This window comes from Lipotes vexillifer, unplaced genomic scaffold (genome assembly GCF_000442215.2).
Source record: "Lipotes vexillifer unplaced genomic scaffold, Lipotes_vexillifer_v1.1 scaffold477, whole genome shotgun sequence".
Lineage (NCBI taxonomy): Eukaryota > Metazoa > Chordata > Mammalia > Artiodactyla > Lipotidae > Lipotes > Lipotes vexillifer.
Genome location: NW_006770652.1, coordinates 3488067 through 3515374, shown reverse-complemented (window position 1 = coordinate 3515374; position 27308 = coordinate 3488067). Strand labels below are relative to the sequence as shown.

The window sequence follows — 27308 nt, the reverse complement described above, 5'->3', positions numbered from 1 at the left end:
TTTCCCTAATTGCACACCCTCCAAGCTTCACGTAGCCCATGCCATACGCACCAGACTTCTTATCACCCCTGCAGATAACGCTGCTGACGCGTGCATCACTGTAGTAACAGGGGCTTAAGTTGTTTTCCAGAAATTTGGAAGATTTGGAGTGGGCCCCTGCCCAGTTCAGACCAGCTAAGAATAGGTGGGACCACCAACCCTAAAACTGGTCCCGTGCACACCACCAATTACCTAACCTTTTCCCTACCTCCACCCACCCTTCCCCAGGCCTGAGAACACCCTGCTTCTTTATCCCATAAAATCTCAAGCCTCTTGCCTTCTGGGAAGCAATCTAAGATTTGTTCTCCTGTCTCCTCACTCTGCTGCCTCCTGAATAAATAAAACCCTTCTCTGCTGCGAAACTCGGTGTCTCAGTGTTTGGCCTGCTCCAAGTCCAGCAAACAAACCTGGCTCCATAACATTACCATCTCCAAACCTAAGATTCCTAGTCTCCCCACCAACTTCTCTCCATAGTCCCGACCTCTCAAACCTCAATTCCTTATCTCCAATCAAGTAAATCAGCATTTCCACTAAGTTTCACTGCCATTATCTGAATGACAGAACTCAAAGTCAACTGTTTCCTTTAATATCTAATTTCTATTGAGAATCTCCTAGTGAACCAGTCTAACTTCAGACTCAACTTTCCTTTCATCTTCAAATCCTGCTAATACTACTACAAATCTTTCCCTTTTCCTTCTACCAACACTGCTGCTGTTAGTTCAACTTCACACAAGAATTGTTTACAACAGACTCCTTATTAATTTTTAGTTCTTATTTTCCTTTTTTAAATTATTTATTTATTTATTTTTGGCTGCTTTGGGTCTTTGTTGCTGCAAGCCAGCTTTCTCTAGTTGTGGCGAGCGGGGGCTACTCTTTGTTGCGGTGCACGGGCTTCTCACTGCGGTGGCTTCTCTTGTTGCGGAGCATAGGCTCTAGGTGCAGGGGTTTCAGTAGTTGTGGCTCACGGCTCAGTAGCTGTGGCTCGCCGTCTCTAGAGCACAGGCTCAGTGGTTGTGACGCACAGGTTTACCTGCTCCGCAGCATGTGGGATCTTCCCAGACCAGGGATCGAACCCGTGTCCCCTGCATTGGCAGGCAAATTCTTAACCACTGTGCCACCAGGGAAGTTCCTAGTTCTTATTATTTTCTATGTTATTTTACTCTGCTCAAAAATTTTGAGTTTGCCCCAGCATGGTCTTCAAGATAAATCTCCAAGTCATCAGGCTATTTCAAAGCTTTCAATAATCTAAGTCAACCCTACTTGTTCATTATCTACTCCTCCTTCACATATGCCTGACTGGTGATAAATTCATTCCTGACTACACTGCTTTTGCTCACATTTTGCAAAGGTAATAGAGTGGCAGTTAGTGCTCTGAAGCTGTACAAACATGGATTCTAATTCTGGTTCTGGTAACTCGAGTTTCTTTTAATTTTTAAATTGGGAACATTCTCACATTATAGCATTGTTATGAAGAAGACAGAAAACACACACAAATATTCAACACACTGGCTATTTGCTCTGTCCTTATGAAGCTCTCAAAATCCATTTATTCAACAAATATTTATCAAAAATCAACTCTATGACATGCATTGTATATAACTGTATAAACACACTGATACAGTGAACAAGACAGTTTCTGCTCTCATGGAGTTCTCAGTGGGTAAAATAAATTTTATTTTAATAATTTCACAATTACAATTCAGATAAATGCTAATAAGATTCCCTCTATTTTAATTAATATCACTCAACAGTTCACTTTACTTCAGCACTTACAGCTGAAAACACTCAATTCATTACAACTCCTAATCACATACTGCCTTTGCATTATTTAAATGTCTCTTGAATATATGACATCTTCCTAATCAGACTGTAAACTCCTAAAGGAGTATTTCTTTGTAACCATGGTGGTGCACCCATCATGGATACCAGGCACCCATACCAGTTAACCTAGAGGTTTTTCTCCAAAATCCAATGATCAGCCTGCCTACCATGGAGTTAAGGGCCATATTCACTTTTCCTTACTATCCTTCTGGCTATGAGACATGTATGGACACACAACATTTCCCCTAAAATAACATTTGTATCCAGCTGCATCATTACAATTTGATTTTGTAAAGCCTCAAAGGAGTATCTCCCTGAGGGAGACTGGTTGGCAGCCCAGGCAAGTCACCAAAGGTAAAATTTACCTTGGTGAATTCATCAACATTTAGGGGCTGGCCCTCACACACAAAGTAGATCAGTTTCTTGTGAGTAGATTCACACTCTTCGAGTGCACAAAGACTAATAACAAGAATACCAACTTATTAGCTTCCGCTAAGAAAAAACTGGCAAGAGACTAGGTACTTGGATTTTCCAGTCAACATCTCACCTGGGACATCAAATTATATACAGAATAACAGAAATGTAAACAATTTCGCTCTTAATGGTAATAAGTATATGAATTCTTTGGTTTGCATATACTTTCTACGTAGACATAACCGGAAAAATAATCAGAAGGATCAAAGTAAGGGGGTCTACTCACAACACCTGACTTTTCATAGGGAGTAGACCTATTGGCAGGCATTTTAAAAACCTTAAATAAAGATATACGAAGGTCAGAAGATTCACTATCATAAAGACGTCGGTTTTCCCTAAACTGACATGCTGGGGGCGTGGCCAAGAGATGGAACCCTTGGTCTATAGGAACCAACTAAGATGAAACAAAACTTTTCACTTTACTATCACTCCCGCCCCAACTTGAAAATTTTGGCGAAGGAATATTCTCGGCTAACATCTAATGGCAAAAATCCAATCATTAAGAACACGGATTGCCCTCCGTGGGTTAAGACTAATAAGGGGAAAAAAGCTTCCGCTTCCGCTTCCGCTTCCTCTCCCCTCCGGGCCAAAGAGGCGCAATCCCATAAGCACCACTGACAAGCAAATAAAACCTTTCCGAGAGAACATGATAAGGCCGTGAAGCGTGACAGTCCACGCAGTCCTGTCACGGAGTGGAGTGAGATCCTCCACTTCGTAGGCTAAGAGGCCGCTGACTCCCGCACCGCCTCGCCGCCGGCCTAAGACCTTCCAGACCGCGGCGCCGCCTCCCTCCAACCCCAGCGCTTGATGCTGAAGCCCGGCCTCAGTCCACTCCCCACTTCCGAGTTTTGTCCCTCGGACCTCTTTGTCCGCCTTACTTTCCCTCGGGAAAGAAGACGACGGAGATTAATCGCGTGCAATTACTCACCGAGTTCACGGCGTCCTGCAACTGCGTGAGCCGATCCGCCATGTTCCTCCCGCAAACAAAGAGACGCGAAAGCAGCTGCTCGTACGCAATTGGGCAGCTCTAGGATGCGTCATGGCCAATCACAGGGCAGAGTTCTTGGAGGGGGTGGAGTCAAGCCTTAGCGCCCGGCGCGGAGTGGGCGGGACTTGGCTCACGGCTCAGTAGCTGTGGCTCGCCGTCTCTAGAGCACAGGCTCAGTGGTTGTGACGCACAGGTTTACCTGCTCCGCAGCATGTGGGATCTTCCCAGACCAGGGATCGAACCCGTGTCCCCTGCATTGGCAGGCAAATTCTTAACCACTGTGCCACCAGGGAAGTTCCTAGTTCTTATTATTTTCTATGTTATTTTACTCTGCTCAAAAATTTTGAGTTTGCCCCAGCATGGTCTTCAAGATAAATCTCCAAGTCATCAGGCTATTTCAAAGCTTTCAATAATCTAAGTCAACCCTACTTGTTCATTATCTACTCCTCCTTCACATATGCCTGACTGGTGATAAATTCATTCCTGACTACACTGCTTTTGCTCACATTTTGCAAAGGTAATAGAGTGGCAGTTAGTGCTCTGAAGCTGTACAAACATGGATTCTAATTCTGGTTCTGGTAACTCGAGTTTCTTTTAATTTTTAAATTGGGAACATTCTCACATTATAGCATTGTTATGAAGAAGACAGAAAACACACACAAATATTCAACACACTGGCTATTTGCTCTGTCCTTATGAAGCTCTCAAAATCCATTTATTCAACAAATATTTATCAAAAATCAACTCTATGACATGCATTGTATATAACTGTATAAACACACTGATACAGTGAACAAGACAGTTTCTGCTCTCATGGAGTTCTCAGTGGGTAAAATAAATTTTATTTTAATAATTTCACAATTACAATTCAGATAAATGCTAATAAGATTCCCTCTATTTTAATTAATATCACTCAACAGTTCACTTTACTTCAGCACTTACAGCTGAAAACACTCAATTCATTACAACTCCTAATCACATACTGCCTTTGCATTATTTAAATGTCTCTTGAATATATGACATCTTCCTAATCAGACTGTAAACTCCTAAAGGAGTATTTCTTTGTAACCATGGTGGTGCACCCATCATGGATACCAGGCACCCATACCAGTTAACCTAGAGGTTTTTCTCCAAAATCCAATGATCAGCCTGCCTACCATGGAGTTAAGGGCCATATTCACTTTTCCTTACTATCCTTCTGGCTATGAGACATGTATGGACACACAACATTTCCCCTAAAATAACATTTGTATCCAGCTGCATCATTACAATTTGATTTTGTAAAGCCTCAAAGGAGTATCTCCCTGAGGGAGACTGGTTGGCAGCCCAGGCAAGTCACCAAAGGTAAAATTTACCTTGGTGAATTCATCAACATTTAGGGGCTGGCCCTCACACACAAAGTAGATCAGTTTCTTGTGAGTAGATTCACACTCTTCGAGTGCACAAAGACTAATAACAAGAATACCAACTTATTAGCTTCCGCTAAGAAAAAACTGGCAAGAGACTAGGTACTTGGATTTTCCAGTCAACATCTCACCTGGGACATCAAATTATATACAGAATAACAGAAATGTAAACAATTTCGCTCTTAATGGTAATAAGTATATGAATTCTTTGGTTTGCATATACTTTCTACGTAGACATAACCGGAAAAATAATCAGAAGGATCAAAGTAAGGGGGTCTACTCACAACACCTGACTTTTCATAGGGAGTAGACCTATTGGCAGGCATTTTAAAAACCTTAAATAAAGATATACGAAGGTCAGAAGATTCACTATCATAAAGACGTCGGTTTTCCCTAAACTGACATGCTGGGGGCGTGGCCAAGAGATGGAACCCTTGGTCTATAGGAACCAACTAAGATGAAACAAAACTTTTCACTTTACTATCACTCCCGCCCCAACTTGAAAATTTTGGCGAAGGAATATTCTCGGCTAACATCTAATGGCAAAAATCCAATCATTAAGAACACGGATTGCCCTCCGTGGGTTAAGACTAATAAGGGGAAAAAAGCTTCCGCTTCCGCTTCCGCTTCCTCTCCCCTCCGGGCCAAAGAGGCGCAATCCCATAAGCACCACTGACAAGCAAATAAAACCTTTCCGAGAGAACATGATAAGGCCGTGAAGCGTGACAGTCCACGCAGTCCTGTCACGGAGTGGAGTGAGATCCTCCACTTCGTAGGCTAAGAGGCCGCTGACTCCCGCACCGCCTCGCCGCCGGCCTAAGACCTTCCAGACCGCGGCGCCGCCTCCCTCCAACCCCAGCGCTTGATGCTGAAGCCCGGCCTCAGTCCACTCCCCACTTCCGAGTTTTGTCCCTCGGACCTCTTTGTCCGCCTTACTTTCCCTCGGGAAAGAAGACGACGGAGATTAATCGCGTGCAATTACTCACCGAGTTCACGGCGTCCTGCAACTGCGTGAGCCGATCCGCCATGTTCCTCCCGCAAACAAAGAGACGCGAAAGCAGCTGCTCGTACGCAATTGGGCAGCTCTAGGATGCGTCATGGCCAATCACAGGGCAGAGTTCTTGGAGGGGGTGGAGTCAAGCCTTAGCGCCCGGCGCGGAGTGGGCGGGACTTTCCGGAGGCCTACTTTACACGGACTACCTCCACCTGGAGCGACTCAGCTGTGCGCACGTTCAGTAACGCGGGGACTGTACAGGGCCCACTCTGGGGGGCCAACATACTTTCTCGTGGCTTTTAGGTGTTAAACACTTTACAGAGATTGTTGGATTATGCGGGTTTTAAAAGTAATTTTCCCTATCCTCCCTTGTATCCATTTATAAACATTGCCTTGAATACTTGCATGGACCACAAAACATACAGAGCAAACAACTAGAGAATACTTGGGAGTCACGGTACCGACTTGAGTGTCAAGAAATCCAAATTAAAATTCAGCAAGTAATCAGGACGGGCTGTGTTCGGGTGCCCCTCCGTTGCTTTTGGGTGCGGAGTGCCTGGATGCGTGTTTAAATGTGGGTGTGCTGGGGCAGCTGACACACGTGAGATGGAAAGTGTCCAAAACCAGTTCTAAACTGAGCTGTAATGGCCGTGTTGGAAGATTATGGAAAACAGAGGTCTTGTGGGCAAAAGTGAGAGGAGGAAGACGGTAAGGTAAGAGGTAAGGTGTAATAAGCATCTCTTGTTTGTGTGACTGCGAGAAACTCGGTAAGGAACAGAGCAGGGTTGGTGGAGAAGAGAGTGGAAGTTTCACAGTGGGAAAGAGGAGGAGGTAGTGGGAAAAGGGGAGGTTCCTGGAAAAATAAGCCAGGTGCGTAGGTGCGGCATGTTCAGTTTTTAAAAAGATAAGCTGTGCAATTTAGGCTTAGACTTGGGACCTATTGAGGGTTTCAGTGTGAAGAGTGATGGTCGAAACTTGGTATTTAAGGAAAGTTAGAGCCTGGGGATAGTCTGGAAAGAAATGAGGCTGGAATCAGCTAATGACTGCTTTGTGGACTTCAGACAAACTCACGGACCCTCCTCCTCAGGCTGATTATCCCTGATTACCCTCCTGGGGTTGGGGGAGGGTAGAGAAAACTCTCCGTTGGGAGCTTGGCTTGTGGGATCTACTCCAGCCCTAGCTGGGAAGCTCCACTTCTGCTTCACCACCATCCAACCCCACCTCCAAACAATCGACAAAACTGCCGGGACCTAATTGGGAACCTCTACAGGTGAGGCACCTCCCCCCCTTAATGGGATTATTGAGAGAATTCTAATTTGTTTTAACTGTAATATGGGGTAAGTTTGTGACCCTCTCTTCTCACCCCCAGCTGAGAGTGTTCCTTACTGAATGTCTGCCACGTGCCAGAAAGTTATGTGGGTGCTGGGTTTGCAAAGATGAATAAGCCAGGGGCTCACAAGGAGGAGGGGTCTGCAGTTATTCAAGAATGAGGTGAGTTGGGCCTAGACTAGGGTGTTGAGCCTGAGAAGAGAAGACAAGGCTAGTTTTGAAGGAAAAATTCACACGGATTGGTGGATACAGAGGGATGAATGACAGCACCCATGAAGGGAGAATACTAAGTTTTGTAGCCTGATTGAAGAGAATTTGGGCACTTGGGGTAGAACCACTCTGGAGCAACTCTTATTACAACCCAACTTCCATCCTGTCGTCACGTTCCTTACAGTTTTCAGTAGCTCCACAGAGACTTCAGGCTGATGTTCAGCCATTTCTGCTTGTGTTTCAAGGTTGACCATAATTTGGCTCTAGGAAACAGATTCCCGCCTCCTGGTGCAATAGTTTTCTGAGTGAAATAATCACTTCAGATTATTCAGCCACAGCCCCTGAAAACTTTTGTTTTTCCTGTGCTTCTTAAGCCTCTTCTGGCCATGGACCCCTAAAGAATCAGATGAAAACTGTGGACCTTTTCCCAGACCAGGCTCTCAAAATTTTGCATACATTTTCAGGGGTTTATGAACCTCTTGAAGCTGTGGACTTCAGGTAATAATCCACCTGCAAAATACAGTCTTATATGTGTAGCTCAGGATGCCTCAACAGTGGCTCTATTGACGTTTGAGGCTGATTATTCTCTGTTCTGAGGTGCTGTCCTGGTGCATCGTAGGATGTTTGCCAGCATCCCTGTTCTCTACTCACGAGATGAGAGTAGCAACGCCCCCCCCCCCACCCAGTCGTGACAACAGGAAATATCTCCAGATATTCCCAGATGTCTCCTAGCAAGTGTGGGGCAAAATTGCCTCCAATTGATAACCACTCAATTCTTTACCTTTATCAAAACAATTTCTTTGCTGCTATTTAATTCACACTTGATCTTTTAAAGTTTTACTTTTAATGTAAATTTTATGAATTACTAGATTCCACATGGACCCCCTTCTCTCTCATGATTTTGACTTTTTTTTTTTTTTTTTGTTTTTTTTTTTTTTTTTTTTTTTTTTGCGGTACGCAGGCCTCTCACTGTTGTGGCCTCTCCCGTTGCGGAGCACGGGCTCCGGTCACGCAGGCTCAGTGGCCATGGCTCACGGGCCCAGCCGCTCCGCGGCATGTGGGATCTTCCCGGACCGCGGCACGAACCCGTGTCCCCTACATCAGCAGGCGGACTCTCAACCACTGTGCCACCAGGGAAGAAGCCCCGACATTTTTTCCATATGCTTTTTCATTTGCTTTTCTTGAATCCCCTACTGTATTACATGGTTTTAAGAGGAGAAACTCAGTATTATGTATCTCTTATCTTTGAAACACAATTTTGGTAAGTATGTCCTTTTAAACTTTATATTATTAAAAGTTTCAAACATACACATAAGTAGAGAGAATAGTATGGTGAACACTCAGGTACCCACCACCCAGCTTCGATTTTTTATCAACTCATAACCAAGCTTGTAGTAAGTACTTTGATTTTTTTAATCTGTAGTGACTCCCTATTTTTTCAGGAAAAAAAAGTCTTTAACGTTCTTCAACTTGACATTCTAGACCTTAACTACCTTTATTACCTACTCAGTCACAATTTATTAAACATCTAAACTGTTCCAAGCACTGTGCTGAAATACTGTAAATAAGCATTTGCTACATTAGATTCTTTGCAATTCCCTACAGATGCTCTGCTGTTTTGTACTCCTATGCACATCATATAAGATGCATTAATTCTCTCTTCCTTGTATGAAAAGCCCACACTTCCATCCCTACCTCGATTTTGTTCCCCTGTTGATCATTCACTCAGCTTTAAACCTCAGTTTAAACATTTCTTTCTTGATAAAACCTTTCCTGAAACCCTGGAGTAAGTTAGTTGCTCCCAATCTTCAGAATTGTTCCTTGTACTTGTTATTCCACTTAACACATTGAGGTTTAATTATCCATACATGACTCTAATTCACTCACCACCATGAGCTACTTGTGGGCAGGAAACATATTTTAATTGTTTCCATATTTCCAATGCCTAGCACCTAGCATTTAGCCTGACACTTAGAAGACTCTGAATGCATGTTTATGGACTAAGTGAATGAATTTTTCCTAGCATAATGATTTCCATATGTTACTAAATAAACATTTATTGAATTTAATTTAATGAACACAGTCCAAAGAATGTAACCCACAGGAAGAACAAGTGTTAAAAAATACAGAGCAATAAAATGGGTAACTAATAAGAACCTGCTGTATAAAAAATATATATAAAATTCTAAAATTCAAAAAAAATACAGAGCAAAGGTGAGGTTAGAATGAGATAGAATAAATGGGCAAGCTTCACAGAGCACCTTTCCTGCCTTTCCCCTGAAGCTCTATTCCCATCTCCATCCACGGTGTCTTGGGCTTTGTCAAAAATCTAGGATAGGTTGCCTGCCTTCTTTTTCTAGACTTGAAGCAGTCCTTAAGGCTCTAGTTATCTATATCTTGGATTTGGGAATCTTGTCAGTTTTTGTGTTTCCTTTCAATTCTTAGGAATAAAAACTCATCTGCAAAGCTGCTGGGCCCATTTGCTTTACAGGTTGCCAGTGGAACTCTGACATGAGCAAGGAACCCCAGCCAATATTCTTCCCAAGCTGTTACAGTATTTTGGAGCCAAGGTAATGAGGCCCTCTTCTGCTTACTGACACATCTGTCATCAGCTGTCCACTGCAGGCACAGGGAACTGCAATGCTAAAGTGTGGAAGAGAGGGAATGGGGTTAGTTCAGGGAAGTGAAATTAATTCAGCATGGCCAGCATAGAGGAGTTGAGTTGCAGCAAGAACCTGGAGAGCTGGACAGGTGCTACATCATGAAAAACATTATGTGTCATACTCAGGAAATGGACTGTTATCCTGAATGCTTTTACCAGAAAACCTTTAGAAGTATATCTTTAAAAAATTTTTATTTTCTTATTCAAAAGCCATACACATTCAATGTAGAAATTTTACAAAGAGCAGAAATGTGCAGAGAAAATCATTCTTAATCCAATCCCTGGAGATAAACTCTTTTAAACATTTTGATAATGTTCTTTCAACCTTTCTATGCATATAAACATGAATGCATATTAAAAAGAACACAAAATAAAGCGTATACTATATATATACATATATATATATTGCTTTTTAACTTGCCTTTTCATAAACACTTCCTGGTCAATCAGTTTCCTTTTAAAAAATGATTTTTGAAGGGCTACAAGGTGTTCTATTATATGGCTGCGTTACAGGTTATTTAATTATTGTTGGGCATTTAGGTTGTTTTAGTTTTTTTGCCATTGTAAATAACACCTTGAACAGTTTTGTGCACTAATATATATATATATATATATATATATAATTTTTATACATATTTACATACTTAAATCCAAAAGTGCAATTATCACACCAAAGCTGAGTATTTTCAAGATTTCTGATGCAGCTCATGCCATAAAAAGTTGTATGAAATTATACTCTCACTAGTTAGATCTTAGAATGTCTTCTCAGCTCTTTCACCCACACTCCAAGTTCTTGTTCTTTTAAAATATTTACAGCTTAGTTTCTTAATTTGATTTTGTGTGTTACTAGTGAATTTGAACTTTTTTTCATGTGTTTACTGGCCATTTGTGTTTCTTTTCTTCTATTTTTTTTGTTTTTTTAATTCCCTATTCATGTCATTTGCTAACTTTTACTTTTGGTCATCAACTTGACTTTTCATATGGTTTATTGTTTATGGTGTTTATTGACTTTAATAAAATTAAAAATTTTAAGTAGCCAAATCTACCAATCTTTTCCTTTATGGTTTCCTCCTTCACTTTTTTGCTTAGAAAGTTCCTCCACTGAATAATTCTGATCACTTCTGGTTTGGCGCTGCCAGATTCCAATAGATTTTTGCTCAAATAAACTCTTAAAAGAAAAAAAAAAAAAAGTTCCATCATTCTGCGATCAACTTTTTTTTTAAACGTGTATTTCTTCTACCTCTTTTAATATTTTAATTTTATTTATTACTTTGTGATTTCATTGTGACAATGTGAGATAGAGTTGTAATCCTCTCTCCCCAATACAGTGCAGCTAATCAGTTATCAGACACAATTTACTGAATAATCCATCCACGGGTCCAAATGCTACCCTTATAATCGCTGCTATCATCGTCCCGGGGTTTCATCTATTGAGAGTTACTGGAAAGAGGGCATGTGACACAGTGAATAAACACCATAGGAATAAATAGTACTACCGCAGGTGTGAACATTTGGACCAGGCAGAGGAAGGACAGGAAAAGAGTTGTGCCTATTAATATTATGGTGATTGCTATAGGTTTTCAGTTTAGTAGTGGATTAACCACATATGGAATTTTCAACATAGTTGCTTATTAAAATAGATAACTGAAAAAGTTAAAGAGCAGGAAAAATAAAGCAGGGCAATCTTCCCCAAATAAATTTGAGTCTATAAACCTAATTCCACAATCGTCTCACGAGCCATCTGTCACATGGACTAAAATTTGAGAGAGAAGTTCAGATGAAGGTCTTGAGTCTTCGAGGATAATTTCACTTAGAGAAAACGAAACTTTATTTTTAATTGTGGCGCTCATCACCAGCGCAATAACCACTACAGAAACAGCACTGCCCCCGTATTTTCATACCAACATCTCCCTGAGGAGCTAAGGCAATGCGACAGGGAGAAACGATCAACTCTAGCGTTTTGAGCACCAGATTCCTGTTTTTATCCGTTTGCAAAGGAAACGCGGGAAACTGGAGCCTGGAGACGTTAGGCCGCAACAGAAAGGGTTATTTTTCACTCGAACGGTAGTGTTCGTAAGTGCGAAAGATACCAAAGTGAGAAGTACAGGTTACACCCCAGAACTTCCTGGGGTCGCCGCAGCCCCCGGCGCAAGGGTACCCTCAGCGCCGCCGGCCGGGAGGAGGAGAGCGCCGCGCGGACACGCCCCTCCGCTCCCGTCCCCGCCCTCGCCCCGGGGGGAGCCGTCGCCGTGACGTGAGGGGCTGGAGGAGGCGTGGGGCCGCGCAGCGGGGTTCGTTGCCGGAACTGGAGCCCTCTGCCGGGGCGGGGGACGCGCGGGCTCCGCGGGGCTGGCAGGTGTGCTGCGCGTGCACCTGGCGAGCGATGGCGCCGGACGCAGGCGCCCCGGGATAGCGCGGGCTAGGTGGCGGCGCCCGGCTGGGGCAGCAATGGGGCTCCTTCGGCTGCTGCTCCTGGCTGTGTTGGCGTCGGAACCGGCGGCGGCCGGCGGAGCCGAGACCGTCGGTAACTCCAGCGAGGGTAAGGTCGGGGGCGCCTGACTGCTGCAACCCAAACTTGGTCTTGCATTTCTTGCAAGGTCACAGTCCACCCCGGGGTCTGTCCGCGCAGCAGGGGAGGCGGTGAGTTCTGAACCGGCAGGAATGGATCGAGGTTCTTTCCTGCAGAAGGCAAGTCCCATTGCTAAGGAGGCCTTAATGTCAACCTCCTAATTTAGGTTGGGGGAATGGGAAGAGATAGGAAACTCTGTTGTTCAGAGACATTATTCTCTCCCTTAGGGTGCAGCCATGTTTGTAGGTTTTATTTAACACATTAAAACACCTCTTTGCTCCCAAGTGGCTGGTCTGAGCGTCTGGACTGAGAGGCTTGATGCAGCCAAGGTGCAGCGGGTTTTTGTACTCCAAAATCTAGGTGCTTTTCAAACTGGTTAAGCTCTACGGAGTTTCAGAGGAAAAGTGAACCCAGAATGGGACTTTAGACCATAGGTCATGTGCTTGGTGAATTGATTTTAGCAATAGTTGGTGGTTTGTTAATATAAACTGTAAAAAGCGTTAATTGTATGAAGCTGATAATCATGTGCTTTTCCATGGGGTCAAGAACATTCTTGGTTTTGTTTTGAGCTTAAGAGACTAGTTGTAGTTCTGAAACATATATTTTCTGAATAATGTGATTGTTTCTGAATGCTTATCTTTGAAAAGCACTTGTGCAAACTGAATCCTAGAATTTTTGCCTAGAATTGAAGGCCAAAGCTGAAAAGGGCGGTTATAGTTGTGCAGAAAAAATAGCCTTATTTATAACAGGGTGCTAACATTCACTGCGTGCAGTATGTGCCAGGTGCTTTTCATGGCAGTGTCATTTAATCCTTACAACCCTGTTAGATAATTATTGTCCTCACTGGTGGAGGATGAACCTGAGGCCCAAGACGATGCTCACTACACAAGTAAACAGCTAAGAGGGGCACAGACAGCAGATGAACCCAAGTGTGTCTTGCTGTAAATTTCATGGTCTTCCACTTCTACAAAGCTGCCCTCCAGTGAGAATGTTTTACTTAGTGTGGTGCCTTACACTTAATTCTTCTCTGAATTCTCATTCCTCAAAATAGTCTCTTCTCCCTCCCTCATATGGCTATTTCCATTCTTCCAAGGTGAAGAATCTGAGAGATTGAGTTCGCAGATTATCAGATGAGAGAAGTAATTTGAGAAGTTAATGTTTTTCAGACACTGTTTCTCACCTCTTTTCTGTGATTACAGCACTGTTATTTCCTCAGCCACATTATTCCTCTGGCCTTGCATCGGGATTGCTGTTCTGTGCAGGAGAGGGAGAGCAGGTGGGAACTTGACTGCTGAGGGTTAATGAAAGCTGATATTCTCCACATCTGTCAGATAAAGATCAGAGTGGAAATTAAGGAAGACTTAGTTCCAGACTTGCATGATCCTCCTGGAAAATGTCTGGATTTCTATTTGAGGATTCTGATGAGTATACAAACTCGAAATTGAGTAGCTGCTGTAAGTTAGGAGGATTTACCCATCTTTAGCAGGAAGAGCTAAACACCTTGAGTAGTGGCTTAGAAGCTAAGTGGACCTTTAAAGGTGGCAGATCGGGTTCTAGAATGTCTGAGGATGGTGCTTTCTGTGGCCAGCAGGAGAGGAACCATATATCTAAACGGTTTTCCCTTCTCTTGGAGTCCCGGTTCCCTGCTACCCTGAACACCTTTCATTATTGATTCAGCTTCATATCTGGTAACTCACAGGAACTTACCTAGTGATTGGAGTTGAGCAGAGTGCTGTTTGAACCTTCTCAAGTTTGTGCTATCCATAATGCTTAAGGAAGGTAGCAGGCCACTTGTGTAGTTAGTTGCAGGTGTTCTCTTTCTCTCAAAAGTGTGTGCATTTTTGTGTTTCCTTTCACCTTTTAGGGCTAATGAAAATTCAAAAGAAAGTATCAATGAGAAATTGGGAGGGGCAGTTGAATGTTGGCCAGCTCAAGTAGCTGAACGGTTTTTGTGTTTAATATTCCATCTGAAGAGAATTATGAAGACTAAGCATTGACAAATCTGTCCTAGAATTTTTCTCTTGAGTTAAAGCAGAAACAGTGGAGGTACATTTCAGTAAATAGTAAAAAGGAAGAGGTGGAAAATTTTAAGGTTGCAAGTTTAGGATCTGATTGAGAAAGAAAAGGAACATATTTGGATTGGGCAGCTCTTAAGAGTGACTCTGGGTAGGAATGGAGGAAGGGTATGAAAAATAGAAAAGGGTTCCCTGCTGTATGTTAGATGGCAAGAAACATTTTTGCCAGGAAAAGCAGAGCCACTGCTTTTTAGAGGAGAGCTACAGCGTAAGTGCTCAGTCTCGTGTTAGCCATTTGCCCTGTAATAGCCTTCTTTTTTTTTTGTTAAATTTATTTATTTTTGGCTGCATTGGGTCTTCGTTGCTGCACGCGGGCTTTCTCTAGTTGCCGTGAGCAGGAGCTACTCTTCGTTGTGGTGCGTGGGCTTCTCATTGTGGTGTCTTCTCTTGTTGCGGAGCACAGACTCTAGGTGTGCGGGCTTCAGTAGTTGTGGCACGTGGGCTCAGTAGTTGTGGCTTGCGGGCTCTAGAGCGCAAGCTCAGTAGTTGTGGCACACGGGCTTACTTGCTCCGTGGCATGTGGGATGTTCTTGGACCAGGGCTTGAACCCATGTCCCCTGCATTGGCAGGAGGATTCTTAACCACTGCACCACCAGGGAAGCCCTGCCCTGTAATATCCTTGATGTGCTGTCTTTCCTGTCCACTCCTCAAGTCATAAGATCTAATTATCCCTCAAACAATGTTTCTGATGCATCCTTTTCCAGATGACTTAGAAGTGCAGTTAAGTTCCTGTTAACCTCTTCAGGATGTGTTTTTGTATTTGTGTCTTCCTTTGCCATGTCTGTTTTTATGAGTAGAAATGAAATGCAGTTTCTGCCAGGCTAGACTGTTAAAGTTGTCTTGACTTTCAGTATATTTCCTTGTCACTCTGTGAAAGTCACTTTCTCAACTCGCTGTTCATGGTGGATGTGCTGGGCGTTTTACATCTGTTAGACCTCTTCTTCCCACTAGTTTATCTGTAGGAGGACCATACTGACTGCCTGCATTTCTTTTTTTTTTTTTTTTTTTTTTTTTGATAAGGACATGAGCCTCTGAAACGTTGGAAAGCTAATAGAAACTAATAAAGATATTTTATTGTGTAGTATTGGACAGTTTACAGTTTTTTCCCATTTGATACTTTCAGCAGCCACGTGATGTATGCAGCACAGTTAACTGCATTTTACCATGAGGGAACTGAGGCCCATAGGAAATAATTACTTGTCTGAGGTCACAGAATTTAACTATCATTTACCAAACATTTACTGTGTGCCAACCAGGTGCCTGGCACTGTGTGAGGCTCCGGAACATCAAATATGACAGGGCCCTGCAAGTCAGGACTCAAACCATAACTGGTTTGTTTAATATACAGTATTCTATAAAAATTGTGAAATGGCTTTTGGATTGCCAGAGGATTTTCACACAAAAGTTAGATAAAGATAACTGAGAATAGGAAAAAATATAGCTTTCCTTCCCTAATTCATCAAACGTTGTGTTAGGAGTTCTCACACCTGGCTGGACATTAGAATCACCTGGAGAGCCTTGAAAAAAAGGCATGTGGGTGAAGAGACAGCTAGAAATTGAAATAGAAAATAAAAAGTAAACTTATAATACCATCAAGAAATATTAAATATTTAGGGATAATTACAATGGGATATGTTACAATCTCTATAGAGAAAACTACCTAACATTCTTGAGATAAACTAAGAAAATAAATAGAGGGATATCTCAAATTCGTAGATTAGAAAAATTCTGTGTTATAAAGGTATCATTTCTCCCTAAATTAATACATTCAGTGCCATCTCAATCAAATCCCAGCAGGGTTTTTTTTGTGGAAATTGACAAGCTGCTTTCTAAAATTTATATGGAAATGAAAAAGGGCCAAAAATACTCAAGACAGTCTTGAAGAGGAAGAACAATTTGGGGCAGAAATTAAGACAGTGTAATATTGGTGTTAGGATAGGCAAATAGACCAATGGTACACAATTAAGAGTCCAGAAATAAACCCTCACATATGTCACTTGACTTATGTGAAAGGTGGAATTGCTGAGCAGTAGGAAAACTACTTTCAATAAAGGTCGCTATGTCAACAGGATATTCGTATGGGAAAATGAACCTTGGCCATCCCGCCTCACACCATACATAAAAATCAGTTTCAGGTTGATTTTAGACTTAAATGTGAAAGGTAGAACAAAGTTCTAGAAGTTAACAGGGGGAATGTATCTTCCTGATCTTGGAATATGTTGGCAAAGAATTCTTTAAAATCATAAAGGAACAACTTGAGAAATTGGACTACATTAAAATTAAAACTTCTGTTAATTTAAAGGTAACGAGAGTGAAAAGACAAGCTATAAGAGTGGGAGAAGATATTTGTAACACGTATCTGACAGAATACTCATATCAGTGATGACTAAAGAGTTCCTAAAATTCAATAAGGACAGATAATCCAGTTTTTAAAATGGGCAAAAGGCTTAACAGACCCTTTCACAAAGAGGATATTTAAATAACCGATAGGTAAAACAAAATGTTCTTACCAAGTGTTGGTGAGAGTATAGTGTAACTGGAATACTTCCTCACAAGCTGATAGAGGTCTAAATTGGCAAAACCATGCTGGATAACTGTTCAGGAGTATCTACTAAAATTGAACATAAGTATACCCTGTTACCTGATAATTCTATTCATAGGTTCTACCCAATAGAAATGTGTACATGTGCACCAAAAGACACATACAAAAAATTGTCTGAATGGAGTTATTTATAATTACTCCAAACTAGAAATAGTCCAAATGTTTGTTAACAGTAGAATAGATAAATAAATTGTGGTATATTTATTTCATGAAGCATACAACAATGAAAGTGAATGAATAACAGGATAGCAGCTGGGATGAATCTCACAAATAAAATGTTGATTTTTAAAAAGCTAGAGACAAAAGAATTCATACTGTATGATTCCATTTAATTAAATTTCAAAAAAAAAGCCCGTCTGTGGTGTTAAAAGTTAGGATCATGGTTACCTCTGGGGAGGAGGGAAGAGGTACTGAGTGATTGGAAGAGGCCACCAGGAGACCTTCAAGAGGTTAGAGTGCTGTTTCTTGATCTGGCAGTGTAAAGTTTGTGCACTTCTTTGTAGGCATTTTTTTTTTTTAATTTAAATAATTAATTAATTTAGGCTGCGACTGGTCTTAGTTGCAGCATGCAGGATCTTCTTTGCGGCATGCGGGATTTTTTTTTTAAATTTTAATTGCGCCATGCAAACTCAGTTGCGGCATGCAGGTGGGATCTAGTTCCCTGACCAGGGATAGAACCTGGGCCCCCTGCACTGGAGCACGGAGTCTTACCCACTGGACCACCAGGTAAGTCCCTGAATGTTATTTTAATGAATATTTGTTTTGTAATTGATACTTGAACCCTAACCCCAGGAATTTTGATTTAACTGTTTGGAGAGGGGCCCAGGCAACAATATCTTTTAAAAAGCACCTTCAGATAATTGTAACGTACAACCAAGGTGGATGACCACTGTATTAGAATTCCTTTCTAAGAAGGACACCTCATAAGCACTGCAGAAAATATGAAAAATAGGAAATGTGTAAAGAAAAGAAAACATTATTTAAATACACCCTATAGGTACCTGTTTTTAATAGCCCTACTTACTTTGTCAAGTGACCAGTTTTTTAAAAATAATGTATACAGTGTCTCTCCCCTTTGTTATCTGGCTTTTTTCTGGTTCTTGTCACAGGCATTTGACTGGGGAAAGAGGGTTAGTAGGCATCATCTTCCTTTCGGAAGCTTTCGGAAATCTGTTTCTGAAATGGCAGGTGTTCTTCTCAAAGAAGTCGGAAGCAGAGACTGTCACTTACTGTTTTGGTCCTGATCATTTTATATTCTCACAGAAGCTGTTTGTTTTCATTTCTGATTTTCTTAATGAGAACAAGACTTCTTAGTTATTTTAACCATTTAAAATCAAAGGTGATCTGCTACACTGTCACAGCAAAAACCTTCTCAAATAGGTTTATTGCCTGGCATATATATGTACATACACACACATATGTATTTTTTTTTCTAGAGTATTCTTTCACAAAATAGAACTATTTTATTTCTTATTTCTTATTCATGCTGGAATGGTAACAGCCTGTATGTTCATTAGTAAGGGATTGGTTGAATAATCATGTTTACCTAGAATGGAATATTATATAGCTTTTAAAATGATAAAGCTAGAATTATCTGTTGATGTGGAAAGATATCTAAGATTTATGAAATGGCTATACCAAACATATTTGTGTCTTTCTTTTTCCACCTACATAGAGATACTCATGCTGATAGCTGCCTAAATCCTGAAAGAGGTATACCAAACTGTTAATAGTGATTATTTCTGTACAGTGTACTTGCTGGAGGAATTAACTTTCTCTACAGTTCTTGCCTTTTAAAATATGGCTTATGTATGATCTGGAATAATATTACCATTTTAAGGGAAAAACAAAACAGGTGACACCTGTTGAGTGTTGAGAGTGTCACCATTTTGTCTAGATGGTGCCCCTGTTTTATAAATTTCACATGAAGAGTTGAGGTAGAACCTGTGTTTTGAGTGCCATCAAGGAAGGAGGTTTTTTTCAAATTGTGCATTTCCTTTCTGGTAAGAATGCCTCATTATTGCTATAGAAATCTGATAAACAATGAAATGTGTAAAGAAAAGGCACTTAGGGCTTCCCTGGTGGCACAGTGGTTAAGAATCTGCCTGCCAATGCAGGGGACCCGGGTTCGAGCCTGGTCCAGTTTATGAAATGGCTATACCAAACATATTTGTGTCTTTCTTTTTCCACCTACATAGAGATACTCATGCTGATAGCTGCCTAAATCCTGAAAGAGGTATACCAAACTGTTAATAGTGATTATTTCTGTACAGTGTACTTGCTGGAGGAATTAACTTTCTCTACAGTTCTTGCCTTTTAAAATATGGCTTATGTATGATCTGGAATAATATTACCATTTTAAGGGAAAAACAAAACAGGTGACACCTGTTGAGTGTTGAGAGTGTCACCATTTTGTCTAGATGGTGCCCCTGTTTTATAAATTTCACATGAAGAGTTGAGGTAGAACCTGTGTTTTGAGTGCCATCAAGGAAGGAGGTTTTTTTCAAATTGTGCATTTCCTTTCTGGTAAGAATGCCTCATTATTGCTATAGAAATCTGATAAACAATGAAATGTGTAAAGAAAAGGCACTTAGGGCTTCCCTGGTGGCACAGTGGTTAAGAATCTGCCTGCCAATGCAGGGGACCCGGGTTCGAGCCCTGGTCCAGGAAGATCCCACATGCCTTGGAGCAACTAAGCCCGTGCGCCACAACTACTGAGCCTGTGCTCTAGAGCCCGTGAGCCACAACTACTGAGCCCGTGTGCCACAACTGCTGAAGCCCACGTGCCTAGAGCCCGTGCTCTGCAACAAGAGAAGCCACCGCAATGAGAAGCCCGCACACCACAACTCAGAGTAACCCTCGCTTTCTGCAACTAGAGAGAAACCTGCGCGCAGCAACAAGACCCAACGCAACCAAAAATAAATAAAATAAAAATAAATTTCAAAAAAAGAAAGAAAAGGCACTTAACATACATTCCCAGGAATACCTACTTTTATTACCCCTACTTATTTTGTTAAGTTACCAGTTGTTTAGTAGTATATTTTAATTTCTATGGTCCTGTCTTTCCTTACTGTCTTTTAAATCACTGAAAGTTTTGGTTCTCCAAGTATTTCTGAGTTGTGATTTATCTTCACCCTTGTGTGATAGATTAAGGAAACGTTAAGAAAGCCAACACTTCACTAACTGATAGCTTCAGTCTCTTCCAGGGCTTATAAATTTTCTAGGTAGTATTTTGATTCAAGGTCCATGTAATGGGAGACAGATGTAAAGATCGTCAAAATTTTCTAAGATAGGCTTAAGGGCAAATTTAAGTGTTAGTTAAGTGATTATAACCTTTACGAATTTACTTACATCAGTTCTGGTCACAGTATTCAATAATAGGCAGAGCGACTAGTCCATAAGTACTTAAATAAGTATTTGTCAAATAGAGAAAATGGGATGGGGACGGACTGAAAAAACAGAAAAACTGAAAATGTAACTCGAAAAGGCAGGCCGGTAAATGAGCTGAGTACTTTGGACAGTTAAAGGATGGAAATCCAATTAATTCCTAGGAAAACAAACTGAGACTGCTCTTAGACTGGAATTTGTGGATAGTTTTTTTTTTTTTTTTTTTGCGGTACGCGGGCCTCTTTCTGCTGTGGCCTCTCCCATTGCGGAGCACAGGCTCCAGACGCGCAGGCTCAGTGGCCATGGCTCACGGGCCCAGCCGTTCCGTGGCATGTGGGATCTTCCCGGACCGGGGCACAAACCCATGTCCCCTGCATCGGCAGGCGGACTCTCAACCACTGCGCCACCAGGGAAGCCCCTGTGGATAGTTTTAAGAGTTGGAAGGTGGAGAATGGGTGGGATCAAAGTTAAAGTGCAATACATGAAAAGTTTTTAGGGCCATTTACCAAGGTCCACTTAATTTTATGTATAATTTGGTTTCCTAATAAAGTAATCCTGATGCTGGGAAGACCTGGAATATTAAAATGTTCCTTGTTCCCCTTTAAAACAAAAAAAACCCCAGAAAGCTCCCCACGTTTTCCAGACTTCCGTAGGTTCTGTTAGCCGCTTCCTAATATTTTTACCTCTATTCAGGCTGGAGTTTTGTTCCACATAAAAGGTGAAATGTCTTTCCAGTTACATAAATAGAAAATACGCCACCTTCATTTGTCATTGTTACAACTATTAAAATTTTCTCTGGATTTTTAGAAGTTAAATTAGAACCACAAATAACCTTTTTTTCTATAATCAATTAAAAAAGTTATGAAGATAATATAATAGCATCATGGAGTTTGGGGAAATTTTATAGAGAGTAACCTTTATTCTGGTTCTAGCAATGTTTGTATGTTCTGTTTGGCTTTCTTGGTTAGCCTTTCTTGATAGTCTTTTTTTTTAATCATCCAAATGGAGTACTTGTGTTAACTACAAGAACAACAAAAAGTGCTGAAAAAATTAGCCTTCTTAGGAAACGGTACATAAGAATGAGTTAGAGTCTGGGGTGTTTTCTTTTAGCTCCCACTGACTCAAATTTCTTTCTAAAATAAAACATCATCCTTCCACTGTGGGACTCTGGTGAATATAATCTTTACCTCAACTACTTTTCTTCTCTATTAAATTGAAATCTTTTTTTCTATTTTGAGGTTCCAGACCCCAAGACTGCTTATGTAATGCTTGCAGGCTCCTCTGCTGTTTATGCAAAGACGTACTGACTTTAGGGCAGGGGGTGAGGGGGGAACCCAGAACCACACAGAAGTCAAAGCAGCCTATTTAGTGGATTCCTTGAGAATTAGGTTGGAAAAGGAAAGAACTGGTGAGCAGCTGGGAGATAAGACACAGTGAGTGAGTGAAACACAAGCAGACAGTGGAGGCAAGTGGACAAATGGGAAAGCCTAGGTGAGGTGTTGGAGAACTCTTTATAGCCTATCTTTTATGTGGACTCTGAACTTGATCCTTAAACAAATGAAAAGCTCCTTCTTCCAGAAGCCCTATGATTCATGAAGTTCCTGGTGTGGACACTCAATAGACATTTTTGCCTGTGATGATGAGACCTCCCTATGCAAGCTGAGTACTTCAGTCCCATTTGACAGATGAAGAAATTGAGGTTTAAGGGAATTAAGTAACTTGCCTGAGATCACACAGCTAGTAAATGGTGGGGTAAAATTGAAGCCAGATGTGTCTCTCTAGCTGGACTGACTTCAGAATTCACTAGATTGTAATAATCTTTAGTACCAGTGCATTTACGATTGTTAGTAAATCAGGGTTGTTAATCCTTAATTTCAGGAAGTCTGTTCTGAATAGAGTTGTTATTGCTACTACCAGAAGGGGGATTTTCCTGGGCTCTGGGAGCCAGGCACCTTGAATGGCCTATGTTTTGCATCTTTTGAAATACCTTTCTTCCCCCTTAGGTTCTCACTTCCACCCTTTGTAGCTGAGGCACCCTGGGTGGGCAGCTTCACCCCTTTGAGCTTCATTGTTCTCATCAATGAAATAGGAGCAGTAATAATAATATTTATCTCAACGGGTTTTTCTGAGGATTAAATTAGCCATGCATTTGTGCTTAAGTATGCAGTTTGTACAAATCGCTGTTAGAGATATAAGTGTTACAATGAAACGTTTCTCTCCTTGTAGGTCTTCTTGAATTTTCTGTGGGGAAATTTAGATACTTGGAGCTCAAGAAGCCCTTTCCAGAGGAAGCTATTTTGCATCATATTTCCAGCAATGTCGCTTTTCTTATTTTCCAAATACATTCACAGTATCAGAATACAACAGTTTCTTTTTCTGAGGTAAGTACAAAGAATGACTTCCATAAAAGCCATTTCCACATTTTGGGGTCTTGTATTTAGCATGAGCGTTAGAATTTTTTTGTTTTTTAAAGACACACTGTTGGTTTTTTTTTTTTGGCTGCATTGGGTCTTCGTTGCTGCGTGCGGGCTTCTCATTGCGGTGGCTTCTCTTATTGTGGAGCACGGGCTGTAGGCGCACGGGCTTCAGTAGCTGCAGCGTGTGGGTCAGTAGTTGTGGCTCACGGGCTCTAGGGCACAGGCTCAATAGTTGTGGTGCACGGGCTTAGTTGCTCCGTGGCATGTGGGATCTTCCCAGACCAGGGATTGAACCCATGTCCCCTGCATTGGCAGGCGGATTCTTAACCATTGAGCTACCAGGGAAGTCCCGAGCATTAGAATTTGATGCCACTTTATGTCTTAAATTTTTTTTCTTTTTTTAACAGGAGGGGAAAAAAAAGAGTTTATTTACACGTACAATGTGCGTATGCGTGGGAGAACGCAGTAATGAGTAATTCAAAGAGGTGGTTAGAATTTGGGGCCCCTATACCATCTTAACAAAGGGTGATAAATTTGTGGAGAAGTGTATGTCTTAAATTTTTTAAAAAAATAATCAAGATTGGGTCCTGTCAAGTTAGTGGTTTAGACTGGCTAAGAGGTGAGTATCACAGGCCTTTCTTAAATGGTGACCTCTGACCTAAAGAGGGGTGATGCTCCTGAGTTTGGGGGAGGGTGGCTTGTACCAAATGTCTCCTTTCTGCAGTTAAGCTTTCCTCATACTTCCCACCTTTTCTTTTTCTTACCCTAGTGTGCCCTCAGTGATTTTTACCTGAGAGTACATTTTAATGGGTTTGCTTTGTCGTTCAGCCATTTAGTGTTGAAGTGTATTAAGACTCCTGTAGGATCATCTTTATTCTTTGGAGTCTCATGGAAACAAAAGAATCCTAACACTCAGTTTTAACCAGTGCAGTGCTTTGCTTCCAGCAGCATTTAGGACCCTGTTACAGAGATCATCACTACACCCCTGAACCTCAACCTCAGCTCTGCGAAGTTTTTCAAATGTCCTGGGTCAGCTTAAGCTATTAAGGCTCTGCCATTTATGTTAACCTTTTACAAATCTATTTATATTTAGTCTATATGACCCCCTAGACAAATAAATGAATTTCACTCTGTATAAAGTTGTGCTGCATTTTTATTTGTCCTAAGCCTACCTTCTAATATTGTGATATTTGCTAAACAGAGCTGTCTTAGTCCAATTCATATATATCTTATGGGCACTGGTCACAGTATCTTTCAAACTAAGTATTTGGTATTTTTTGTTCCTGCTTTCCTGTCTCTGCCACGAAGGTTCTGAAGTTGTGTGTGGTGATCTAATAGACTAGAAATGGAAGGGTTTGATCAAGGAAAAGAGGAAGGAGTAAGTTATGTTAATTGAAGAGATAACAGTGTCTATGACCCATATATATATATATATATATATATATATATATATATATATATGTTTTTTTTTTTAATGACCCATATATTGATTTTGCCTGAGTTCTTTGCAGCCAGAGCAGAAATCAAAGCATGTTAAATTTTATATATATATATATATATGTTTTTTTTTTTAATGACCCATATATTGATTTTGCCTGAGTTCTTTGCAGCCAGAGCAGAAATCAAAGCATGTTAAATTTCATAACTTTCTTAGAAGGAAGAAACATGCCAGTTCTTGAGGGGAAGCGAAGTCTTTTTCTAGCACTAAATTCATATGGAAACTTTCTGTTCAGGCCCTTACATAGGATACATAGTAAAATGGCACAGAGATAATTTCCTTCTTAATAATATCATAGCAAAGACAACATTTGAAGGAAGAGAAAGGATGGAGAAAAAAGGCATTTATATTTATTGCATGCCCACTGTGTGCTAGGCCAGTGATCCTTAAGCTCCTGGGGCCATAGACTTGGAATTTGCTGAAATCTCAGGACTCTCTACCTGGCAAAATGTATGACTACATCTGTATAATTTCATGGGGACCTCTGGAAACTCACTGGGCCTCTGGGGCTCCTAGTTAGGAACCCTTGCATTTGGTTTTCCACGTAGTTAACTTAATTCTCGTAACAGTTCAACCAAGTAGTTCTAATGCCTATTTTTACATTTGAGGAAACTGAGGTTAGATAAAGGGAGGCCAGCATTACTAATGTGACAAAAATGGCCTGGATGAAGAGCATCTTGGGCCTCAGTTTTCATGCAGAAAGGATCTTAGTTATCCTGAATTATAATCGTGTTCCTTTCTTGGACTGCCTTTAGTTCTCACTGTATTTATACTGCTGAGAAGATGATAACCAGAACTGCACATGGCTCTAGAAGTGAGTCTGTGAAGAGAACTTTCTGTTGTAACTTCCTGATGAAGTGTGGCACTTTGGAGTTTTTGGGTCAACTTGGCAGTTAGTTCTTTTTTTTTTTTTTTGCAGTATGGGGGCCTCTCACTGTTGTTGCCTCTCCCGTTGTTGCCTCTCCCGTTGTGGAGCACAGGCTCCGGACGTGCAGGCTCAGCGGCCATGGCTCACGGGCCCAGCCGCTCCACGGCATGTGGGATCCTCCCGGACCGGGGCACGAACCCGCGTCCCCTGCAGTGGCAGGCGGGCTCTCAACCACTGCACCACCAGGGAAGCCCAGCAGTTAGCTCTTTGAACCTGCTGACCCTGTAGTTCCTCACTTAGTATTTGGGTCATTCTCTTTTACGCTTGTCAAATTGAAACCCATCTGGCACTTTTTTCTTTCTTTTTCCTTAGCTTTAAGAAAACGCTTACTACCTCTTAACTTAGTACTTTGTTATTCAAAAAGCTTTCCCAGTAGATGGGGATGGGAGAGTGGCCGGGGTGTGAGGAAGGGTTAGAACAGGGCACAAAGCAGGTGATCTGTGTGTTCACTGTCTTGGTTGTGGTGATGGTGTCAAAGGTGCCTACATTTACCAAAACCTACCGTTAGTATACTTTATGTATAATTTATAATATGTTAATTACAACTCAGTTTTTTAAAAAAGCTTTCCAAGAACTGAACTCTTTGGGGGCAGAGCTTATATTTTTGTCTCGGTAGTGGTCAAGTTAATTTGTATATCGGGACCACAAATGGAGGCTGCCCCAATGGCTTGGTCCATGTCACAAATCTAAACCTAAGTCAGCCTGCACTTACAGGGAACCCCTGTCAAGGAAACGTAACTTACACTGACCACAATCTTCCAGCTCAGCTTAGCCTAGAAAACAGGACCCGCTCGACTTCTAAGGAAATCCCGACCTAGCCAAGCATGCCCTTCTAATGCTCTAAAAAACTAGTTCATGCCCCACATCCCTTGGGAACAGGACTCCACAGCTAGTGAGGCACTGTCCTCCCCCAATCCATGGGTTGTTCTCCCTTGAATAAAGGACATCAGACTCATTACTAAATTGTTTTAGTTTTGTCATTCACACAGTAGTCCTTAACCCAGTAGTCTTAGTACTTGACATAGTAGATCCTAACTGAGAGGATTGAAAAGCTTGGGGATTTTTCTGTGTATCTCCTATTCCTGATCAAAGACGTATATTTTAAATAGTTCCTCCATGTGTATTTGTGGGCACGTGCACATAGAGGTGAAAAGAGTTCTTTAATCATCTAAGGAAGATCTGTTTTTATTCCTTTTTGCTTTGAGAAGCTTTGGAGTAGGGCATGCACACTAGATCCACTCCAAAATTTAAGCTCTCTGCCCAACTCCCGATTCACGATGCCTCTTCTTTCCTTATTGCAGACTCTTCTTCCCAATGCCTCGGGAACAGGCACTGACAAAGGACTGGTTTTCATTCTTAGACCAGAGCAGAGTATATGCACTTGGCACTTGGAGACTTCAGACCCTGAGCCTGTCCAAAATGTGGCCATTCCACTCTCCTACTCGGAAAGCGGTAACCTTTCTATTGTCGACTCCCCGTTACTCTCCAGAATGCGGGACTTGTGTGTGAAAATTTAGGGAAAACTATAATCCTATTGAAAGTGTTTATTAAAAGTACAATACCTTGAGTCAGAAAGGTATTAACAGCAGGGGAGTCAGAGAATTAGCGTGATGACTGAAAGCCCAGGTAGGGAAGAGGAGAGCACATTTATTCATTTGGAAAACATTTAAGGAGCCCTTGGAGCAGCTGTAACAGAAAGGCAAGGCGTATGGTCCTTCACACATTAGTTGGTTATCGGAGGCCGAGGAAGACGTGGAAGAAGAATGGGGTGTTTGGAGGATGGTGAACAGTGGGTGTGGCTGGAGCCAGGGTGTGAGGGGCCTGGTGTACAATGTGAGGTTTGCACTCTATGCTGAGGAACACAGTGAGTTGTTTTTTTTTTTTTTTTTTTTTTTGGTACGGGGGGCTC

At 41.6% G+C, this 27308-nt stretch overlaps 2 protein-coding genes across 3 annotated transcripts in view; one reads left to right on the top strand and one right to left on the bottom strand.

Annotated features, from left to right (window-relative positions):
* The window catches only part of MED21 (mediator complex subunit 21), an 8283-nt gene extending 2518 nt beyond the window's left edge, over positions 1–5765 (bottom strand). The window contains exon 1 of one of the 2 annotated variants that reach the window (XM_007446290.1): positions 5715–5765. In XM_007446290.1, the coding sequence (XP_007446352.1) occupies positions 5715–5756 (42 nt within the window). In that variant the 5' untranslated portion in view covers positions 5757–5765. Of the gene's footprint in view, positions 1–3262; positions 3320–5714 lie in introns of those variants that run through there. The other variant, XM_007446289.1, reaches the window with a different exon arrangement.
* Positions 5766–12265: 6500 nt separating this feature from the next.
* Positions 12266–27308, top strand: part of TM7SF3 (transmembrane 7 superfamily member 3) — a 40116-nt gene continuing 25073 nt past the window's right edge. The window contains exons 1-3 of the mRNA XM_007446288.1: positions 12266–12462; positions 22783–22937; positions 26701–26851. Of these exons, the coding sequence (XP_007446350.1) occupies positions 12372–12462; positions 22783–22937; positions 26701–26851 (397 nt within the window). The 5' untranslated portion in view covers positions 12266–12371. The remainder of the gene's footprint in view (positions 12463–22782; positions 22938–26700; positions 26852–27308) is intronic.